Raw genomic sequence first — 9,964 nt, 5'->3', positions numbered from 1 at the left:
GTGAGCCACGGCGCCCGGCCTCAAAATTCTTAAGAAGTACTTTGTCAGTATTTTCTAGAGATTTAAAAATATAACTGGAAGGTTAGGGCTAACATTTAAAATAGTTGCTGGGTCTACATTTCTTCAAAATTAAATGAAGCAAAAATAGGAAATTGTATACACACATTTAGTTGGGAATTACAGTTGTAGGAATTTGGAGGTTAGGGGAGATCGTCATGGTCTGTGTTTTTTGATGATACCACACGTGAGCAGATTGGAATTGCCCAGATTATCATACGTGGAGGAGGAAGGGGCGATTATTATAAAGATGAGAATGAACATTAACATGAAATTAATCTTGGTTCAGTTTTTGGCTCATTCCATTGTAACCAGGGCCATTCCAAAGGTTGCTGCTAGCGTAGCTGAAAAAAATTTAATTATGAAATTCTAAATAAGTTCATTCAAGAGCTTTTAAAAAGTTTTTTCCATGTGAAGAAGTGATCAAACTGATATGAATGTAATTATTTGGTCTATTCAAAATGGGAATCTCCTCTTAGTTTGAAATGATCGTTTGATATAGAGAATTTCTGTATTTATTTTTTGTTCTTCTTGCTGTTTTTCTTCTCAGCCCATGGTTCTATGTTTTTGGTGTTAGTATAAATGCTTTCAAGAGAGTTTTATTTGTTTAGAGTGAATTTATTTAGAATTCTTCTAAGTCTTTTGCTGTATGCTGCAGACTGTATGGGTGGAATTAAAATCTATCAATTTGACTTGAATTTGAAAAATAAACATCAATTTTAGTCTTACGTTCGGGAGTATACAACAGAAGGGGCTTAAAACTGAATAGCAACATCATTTCTTGTGTGTTATTTAAGATGTAGATTTCAAATGTTTTACCACTACTATTTATCCTTATTTAAATTATTTTTAAAAAGACATGGGCAGGTTAATTGTGTCATTCTCCATTCTCAAGTTTCATGTGGCTTGCAACTTTTTGATTTTTAACTGGTCTTTGAAAATGAACCTTATGTTGAGTGTCTTGTCTTAGCATGCTAAGAATTGTAAACAAAACAAAGAATGAAGTCCTTTCAAACCTTAGATGTTTTTGACCTAGTACTAGCTCTGCTCTGCTCTGTTTATGTCATTTTATATTGGGGTTGGCAGTTGGCTCTCTGGTTACCTGCCTTTTAACCAGAGACAAATGGGCAGGTCTTCAACCTAACAGCAGTGGCTTGACTTAAGAGGCTGCAGATGGAACGCCTGCTTCTGTCCTGTCCTTTCCATTGATACCTGCTTGCTCCTATACTAGGTGGCCCATAGCCTGGGTTTTTCAGTCACTGGGGAATGTTCGGCTTCAGAGTTATTATGTTAGCCGCTACAAGGCCTAATGTTATAGATGCAGTGATAAAAAGCAAAACAAAGCCAAAAGCAGTCGCTATCATTAAAGAGCTCTTATTCTAGTAAGAATCCATAGCTATAAATAAAAATTCCATTGGTTCCCAAGTCTACTTTTCGTTACAATCATTTGTCCTAACATTGACTCTTGTTCAATAGTTATCTGTGAGACATTCTAAAGCAAAGCATTCGGCATTATTGTCAGTCTTCTCTTGGCCCTAACCTCCTGTTTGTGTATCTTGTTTTATTTTGTTTTGTTTTGTTTTGTTTTGAGACACCAGGCTGGAATGCAGTGGTATGATTATGGCTCACTACAGCTTTGACCTCCTGGGCTGAAGCAGCCTTTCCACCTCAGCTTCTTGAGTAGCTAGGACTACAGGCGTGTGCCACGACGCATGGCTAATTTTATTTATTTTTTGTAGAGATGGGGTCTCACTGTGTTTCCAAGGTTGGTCTTGAACTTTTGGGCTCAAGTAATCCTCCCTCCCCAGCTTCCCAAAGTGCTGGGATTATAGGTGTGAGCCACCATGCCCAGCCTCCTCCTTTCTGCTAATGCCAACGCTGTGAGTACAGCTCACAAAACTTGAAATCTACACTCTACATCCAGTCTGTCACTGACATTCCCAAATCTCCTCTCTTTGTGCTCTATTACCAGTCTCATAACCAAAACCCCTCACTACTTGTGAGGGAACTCTTAAAGGAGGCTGATATGTCTCTCTGTCTTTATCAGGTATCTCTGCAGAGGAAATTATGCTTTGAAAGTTGAAGTTTGGTTCTGCTCTTGTCACTCTCTTACCAGAAAAATCGAGGGCTTCTAATATAAAATCTCTTCAAAAAACATCTATGTAGGATCTCCAGTAGTGTGTTCATAACCCACTTCTCTTAGCTATCTTCTCTCATTCCATAAAGTACTCCAGACATTATGAGCTACTTTTCTGTGACATTTTAATGCCCCATGACTTTGTTCATGTTCTCATTTCTTTTTTAAAAAATCTTCCCCTGCTGGTGCATTCATACCCTTTAGTTCTTAGGAGAAATGCCATCTCCTTCATGACATTGTTTCTTACCTAGCTTGAAATGATTTCTCTATTCTTCAGATTCTTATGCTATAACTATTAATACGTGTCTCTTATGCTATTTATTTGGTTTATATCATATGTATTTATGCATAGTTTAAGCATCTTGTGGAAGTGATTCTTGCTTTCTTTTTTCCTTTTTTTTTTGAGACAGAGTCTTACTCTGTTGCCCAGGCTGGAGTACAGTGGCGCAATCTCAGTTCACTGCAACCTCTACCTTTCGGATTCAAGCTATTCTTGTGCCTCAACCTCCAGAGTAGCTGGGATTACAGGCACCTGCTACCACTCCCAGCTAGTTTTTATATTTTTAGTAGATACAGGATTTCTCCATGTTGACCAGGCTTGTTTCAAACTTCTGGCCTCAAGTGATCTGGCCGCCTTGGCCTCCCAAAGAGCCGAGATTACAGGTGCGAGCCACCGCACCCAGCCTGTTGCTTTTTCATCTTTATGTCTCTTAGCATGGCGCTTACTACCTCTCACATACAGGTACTCCAGAAACAGACATTAAGGACTAAATGAAGATACCATTCGGTTAGTTTGGTGTTATTATCACCAGTGTTCACTTTAATGAGGTGTTGTACATCTGTGTCTGAAAGAATGTGCCAAAACTATGGGGACTTAGCTTACATGTAAACGTTTCTAATGCTATGGTGATCGTTGTCATCAGTGGTATAAGACAGTGCGCCTTGTCAGTAACAAGACTCCATTTTATTTATTTTTGGACAGGAGAATCAGATGAGAGGGAACAGTCAAAATTGGAAGTTAAAGTTTGGGATCCAAATAGCCCACTTACGGATCGACAGATTGACCAGTTTTTAGTTGTAGCGCGGTGAGTACGAGTATGGCATTATCGAGTCAAGAAATTTCTTTATATAAAAGAATTTATAGGTATATATATTTTTATTTCTTTGTATTCTGCTTTCTTCCCACTGCTTCCTAAATTTATTAGTTTCTGTTTTAAGTGAAAATAGTTGTATTAATTTTTACTGATTAAGAAAACAGAAAAGTATAAAGAAATTTTTTATCCCTGAAGAAAATACCTGAAGTCCCATATCCTTAATGAAAAGAGTCATCCTTTTTACTTGACATGGCTTTACTCTGGACATGGATTATTCAGGTATCAGTAAGAATGTGCACCTGGAATTCGCTTACCGCATCCATGTGTGAGTAGGGTCTGTTGCTAAGCATAGCGCTTTCCCTTGAGAGCTTTCAGCCTGGCTGCCTGGCTGGCTTGCTTGCTTCCTTCCCTTTTCTTAAGAGAATGAATGGGACAGAATTTTGTTTTTATTTTAAAAATGATAACAGTAAAAGTACATTACCAAGCAATTGATGAATGAACTGAGGTATACTCATATAGTGAAATATTACTTTATGGCAATTCAATGAATTAAAGCTATATGTAGCAAAGCAATAAACATCACAAATAATGATGAGGGTATATACCATGTGATCATTTATGTGCATACAGAGTAATTATTTATAAAATGTTTGCTGTGTACAAAACAATGCTTTATTAGTGGATTTTTAAATACATTAAATGGGTATATATATATTATATATATTTGATCTAGGAGTATATATAGGGAACTCTAACAAATTTATAATTATTTTTTAAAAGAATGAAGAAATATGGCAAAATATTAATATGAGTCAGATCTGGACAGTGGATGCAAGGGTCTTCATTATGTTACTGTCTGATTTTGTGTTGAACTTATTTCACAATACAGAGGGAAACATAGTCTTGGCTCATCCTTAGACATCACTGTTCATAGAGCCAGTCACCATGGACCGTCACACTTTTTATTGGTGGCCAGGCATTTGGAATCCAGAGCCCATCACCTAACTACTAAGTGATTGGATGGAGACACTTGATGTGCATTGTGAAGGAGGCCAATCTTGTGGCCCCTTGTAGAGTACACAGTACTGGTCTAGACTCTTCAGACAGGCTGTCTAGATTGGGGACTGGTTAGGAGACATTGCTGTTTTCAAATTTGATTTGTATTCTGTTTTTTTGTTTTTCTGATTGCCAAGGGCCGTATGTTCCCCCCAAAGCCAGCATGAAGGACACCAAGGAGTTGGTTTTTTTCATTATTTGTTTTTGTTTTTTTTTCCAATATTTGTTTTTGTTTTTTTTTTCAATATTTGTTTTTTTTGTTTTCAATATTTGTTTTAAAAAATAATCATCTAGGCTGGGAATGGTGGCTCATGCATGTAACCCCCAGCACTTCGGGAGGCCAAGACAGGAGGATTGTTTGAGTCCAGGAGTTTGAGACCAACCTGGGCAATATAGTAAGATCTCTTCTCTTTAAAAAAAAAAAAAAAAAAAAAGACCAGGCACAGTGGCTCATGCCATCTGTAATCTCAGTACTTTGGGAGGCCAAGGCAGGTGGATCACCTTAGGTCAGGAGTTCAAGACTAGCCTGGCCAACATGGTGAAACCTCGTCTCCACAAAAATAGAAAAAAAATTAGCTGGGCATGATGGTGGGTGCCTGTAATCCCAGCTACTTGGGAGATGGAGGTGGGAGAATCGCTTGAACCTGCAAGGCGGAGGTTGCAGTGAGCCGAGATAGCACCATTGCACTCCACCCTGGGCAACAGAGCAAGACTCTGTGTCAAAAGAAAAAAAAAAAAGATCTTCTAAATACAAATTAAGACCACAGTCAAGTACCACTGCCAACCCAGAATGGTTAAAATTTTAAAGACTGACAGTGCTAGGCACTGATCAAGATTTAGAACCAGTACTCTCATATCCTGCTGGTGGGGGGTGTACATTGGTACAGCTCCTTTGGAATATTGTTTGCTGTCATCTAACACACATGTCTCTTAAGTTTCACTCCTAAATATCTATGCAGCAGAAATGCATACACCTTTGCACCAAAAGATCACGTATACAAATGGATTTATGGCGCTATTCATAGTAACCCCAAAGTGGAAACAACACAGAATGTCAGCAGTAGACTGGAGGTGGGGATGAGACATCATACAACAGAATGTTGCATAGCAGGGAAAATGAGTGAATACAGCTGTAGCTAACAACATGGATGAATCCACACACGTAATTTTAATCGAAAGAAGCTGGGCATAAAGTCCAGCTGTGTGATTCTATTTGAGCAAAACTAATCTGTGGTGCTACAATCCAGGGTGGTGGTTCCCTGTGGAAAGGAGCTTGAGGAGTCTCTGGGTTGTGGTCATGTTCGTTCTTGAACTGTATGTTGGTGGCATGCATGTGTTCACTTTACAGTAACTATCTGTACATTGTGTACTTTTCAACATGAATGTTGTGTTTTAGTTAAAATATTTATAAAATTTCTTCCTTGGGGTCAACCACAATGGCTCATGCCTGTAATCCCAAAACTTTGGGAGGCCAAGGCAGGAGGATCACTTGAGCCCAGGAGTTTGAGACCAGCCTGGCCAACATAGGGAGGCCTTGACTACAAATTTTTTTTTTTAATTAGCCAAAAAAAAAAAAAAAAAAAAAAAGTTGGGCATGGTGGTGCAACCTAGTTCCAGCTACTTGGGAGGCTGAGGTGGGAAGATTGTTTGAGTCCAGGAAGTTGAGGCTACAGTGAGCTATGATCACACTACTGTACTCTAGCCTGGGTGACAGAGTGAGACCCTGTCTCAAAAAATAAAAATAATAAAAATAAAAAATCTCTTCCATAGCAAACATGTTTAAAACACAGGCAGGAAAAGCAGTGAGTCTTCATTTTATGCTGTATGTCTTAAAGTTAAGATTTCTTACATATTGGAAGGACTTCTAAATCATTAAAATCAGCATTATGGTATTTTCTTTTTAAATGAGTTATTAGTAGAAATATGTTTCATGTTGAACCCTCACAGGAAAGGGTTGCTACAGTTAATGATATATTGGGGGAAAAAAATGTTACTGAGTTTCACAATTTGGGCTAAAAAATGGTCAAAACTTGCTTTGCTGTAATAGTCAAACTCTGCAGCTGACTTTTTATTTTTTGAGCCAATTTGAATACCAAATGTTTTACTCCATGACATTTTATAATAGAGCTTCCCTTTCCTTCTTTTCCCCCCCTGCACAGGCTATTTTCTCTTGATTTCATGATAATGACCTGTTTATAGTAAATTGGCTTGTCAATTATAATATCTTATAGAGTGAAAATTCTTTTATTTTATGTTTGAATCTCAAACATTCAGAAACTTGTTTTTGCCTTTTCTTTTACGGTTTTTTATTCATGATCCAAATGTGTTTTTTAAAACATTAAAAGAAAAAAAAACTAGATACTTAATTCTTCCTTATTGTGTTTGTGGTTTATTCAGTGCTGTTGGGACATTCGCTAGAGCCCTGGATTGCAGCAGTTCTGTGAGGCAGCCTAGTTTGCATATGAGTGCTGCTGCAGCTTCCCGAGACATCACCTTGGTAAGACATGGTTTGAAATTTTGTGGGTATTTATCCTTCTGTTACTTGTTTAATTTTAAAGCCATTGTGGCAATACTGTAGACCGGGAGCTTTTGGGCTCTTAGCCTTCCTGACTGCTAGGTTTATTTGGCTTGGTTACTTGGTTAACTGGGTTCTGATAACACTCGTCTGTGCATTGAGAGTTTTTTGTGTCTGTTCATTAGAAAGAGGGGCTGTTTTTTTTTGTTTTCCTTTCTTTTTATATTTGGAGATGGAGTCTTGCTCTTTTGACAGGCTGGAGTACAGTGGCACGATCTCAGCTCACTGCAACTTCTGCCTCCTGGGTTCAAGTGATTCTCGTGCCTCAGCCTCCCTAGTAGCTGGGATTACAGGCATGTGCCACCACACCCAGCTAATTTTTGTATTTTTAGTAGAGATGGGGTTTCACCGTGTTGGCCAGGCTGGTCTCAAACTTCTGACCTTGTGATCCGCCTGCCTCAGCCTTCCAAAGTGCTGGGATTACAGGCGTGAGCCACCACGCCCGGCCAGAGGAGCTATTTTCTTACATAATTTTATTATATTATAGTTGCTATCTTTTAAATCGATTTACTTTTTTCTTTTGGTGATCAAATGAAGCTTCCTATATTCAGTTTAATTTTACCACTAATGGCAGCCATGGCCAGTCATAGGACCTGGCACTTAATGCTTTCTCTGCACTCCAGAAATGTGGACCTGTGAGTTTTTTGCTGATTGAAGTTACTTACTGTATTTGATTTCCTATTACCCCTTGTGATAGGCATGGTAGGATGCTCATTTTACAGATGAGAAAACTGAGCTTTAGTGAGGTTATTTGACCAGTATTCATACATATAACAAAAATTTCAATATTGTTTTCTAATGAAACGGAATACAATTTAGGTTTTTAACTTTCTCATTATAATGCCAATTTGAAATGCTTTTCATAAAATATTTATTTTGATAATATAAGAACTCATAGAGGAATGCACATCAGATTTGTTTTTTATACTTTCTTTTTTAAAAAATTTAATCTATTTTTTAAAAATAAAGACAGGGTCTTACTATGCTGTTGCCCAGGCTGGTCTTGAACTCCTCCTGGCTTCAAGCAGTCCTCTTGCCTTGACGTCCCAAAGTGCTGAGATTACTGGTGTGAGCCACTGCTCCTAGCCTTGTTTCTGGTGTGAGCCACTGCTCCTAGCCTTGTTTCTTACGCAGTCTGTGTACTTCTGTACAATTATAGATTGTGACTAAAGCTGTGGAACCCCTTGCCTTTTCCTTTCTCAAAGACTAGAATTGTTTATAAAAGAAAGTTTTGTTTTCTCCATTGGGACATTTATAGTTTACCCCAAATTTTAGGATCTCCAAAATGGGTTTGTATTTTAGTTGTTTAGAGCTTTAAGAATATTTTATCAGAGAAGCAAGAGTACAGATGTCATGTTTGCAAGAACTTTAAAAATCAGATATTTCAATTTGGAAGGCCGAGGCTGGTGGATTGCTTGAGCTCGGGAGTTTGATACCAGGGTGGGCAACATAGTGAAACCTCCATCTCTACAAAAAAGTACAAAAATTAGCTGGGTGTGGTGGCATGCACCTGTCATCCCAGCTACTTGGGAGGCTGAGTTGGGGAGATTGCTTGAGCCTGGAGGGGAGAGGCTGCAGTGAGCTGAGATCATGCTCATGCCACTTGCCCTCTGGCCTGGGTGACAGAGTGGAACCCTGTCTCAAAAAAAAAAAAAAAAAAACTAGATATTTATGTGAACCAGAACTATGTGGAATCTAATCACTACCTGTATATGTTTTTCCTGGTCAAAGTGATTTTTGCTCAATTTAATTAATGTATATCTGTTATGAAAAATTTAAAAATAGTACAACAGCAGCCAAAAAAAGCTTTGTTTTCATTACCCAGAGTAGAATGTTCTTACTGTTTTGTTTTCTTTAAGCCCTTTTTTATGCATTATACATCATAATAGCAAATTATAGAATAGTCTAGAGGATAATGTAATAAAACTCCACATAAGGCCACCTAAAGCAAATGTTAATATTTTAGTTCTTCAGATTAAAAAACTTTTTTTCAACCATTATAGTTAATGTTGAAGTCTCTAATATTCCCTTCTTTTTTCTTTGAGACGGAGTCTTGCTCTGTCGCCCAGGCTGGAGTGCAGTGGCCGGATCTCAGCTCACTGCAAGCTCCGCCTCCTGGGTTTACGCCATTCTCCTGCCTCAGCCTCCCGAGTAGATGGGACTACAGGCGCCCACCACCTCGCCTGGCTAGTTTTTTGTATTTTTTAATAGAGACGGGGTTTCACCGTGTTAGCCAGGATGGTCTCCATCTCCTGACCTCGTCTGGGATCTAATATTCCCTTCTGAGTCCTACTTCCCTTTACCTCTGCCTCCATTCAAGAGCCAGCCACTATAACAGATCTGCTATGTATGTAGTCTGTGTTTTTATAGTTCTATTATGTATTTATCCAAAACAACATAAATATTCTTTTGCTTATGCTTAAATTTATTGTGTAACACTTGCCATTTGCCCATTAGTGAGATCTAGCGATGTTAATAAATATAAACACAGTTTATTCATTTTAACTGCTTTGTATTATTTCTAATACTCTTTCATATAATACTACACAACATTAGTTATGTATTCTGTTACCAGTGAACATCTGGAGTGCTTTCAAAACATTTTTCTTTTGCTGTGTTACTTATAATGTTATGTTGAAAATTTCACACGTATCCCTTTGTGAGCATGTGTGTGAGTTTTTAGACTATAACTAGAATTATATTTATATATATACATTTATATATTTCTTGTGTCCTGTGTTTTCTAATGGTTTTAAAGTTTTCTTCATATTTAGGACTATAAATCTATATAGAGTTTAATTTTGTGAATAGAGTAAGGTAGGGATCTAATTTTTCCCCATATATTAAATTAATTGTCCCAATACCATTTATTGAATTTGTTTCTTCATGATTTGTAATGCCCCTTTATCATATTTCAAGTTCCTAGATATACTTAGGCCTGTTTATAGACTTTTAATCTATTCTCTTTTGTTTTGTTGATCTATTTTTCCTTGTGCAAGCACCACATTTTAGTACATTTTGATAATTCTTACGTGAACTTTCTTT

At 37.7% G+C, this 9,964-nt stretch overlaps 1 protein-coding gene across 3 annotated transcripts in view; it reads left to right on the top strand.

Annotated features, from left to right (window-relative positions):
- MTA3 (metastasis associated 1 family, member 3) overlaps positions 1-9,964 on the top strand; it is a 204,990-nt gene that overhangs the window by 103,041 nt on the left and 91,985 nt on the right. For all 3 annotated transcript variants that reach the window (XM_011935914.1, XM_011935915.1, XM_011935916.1), the window contains 2 exons: positions 3,177-3,279; positions 6,742-6,841. In XM_011935914.1, coding sequence (XP_011791304.1) covers positions 3,177-3,279; positions 6,742-6,841 — 203 coding nt within the window. The remainder of the gene's footprint in view (positions 1-3,176; positions 3,280-6,741; positions 6,842-9,964) is intronic.

This window comes from Colobus angolensis, unplaced genomic scaffold, assembly GCF_000951035.1.
Source record: "Colobus angolensis palliatus isolate OR3802 unplaced genomic scaffold, Cang.pa_1.0 Scaffold15, whole genome shotgun sequence".
Lineage (NCBI taxonomy): Eukaryota > Metazoa > Chordata > Mammalia > Primates > Cercopithecidae > Colobus > Colobus angolensis.
Note: the sequence above shows the minus strand (reverse complement) of the source record. Positions and strands in the feature narration are given on the sequence as shown.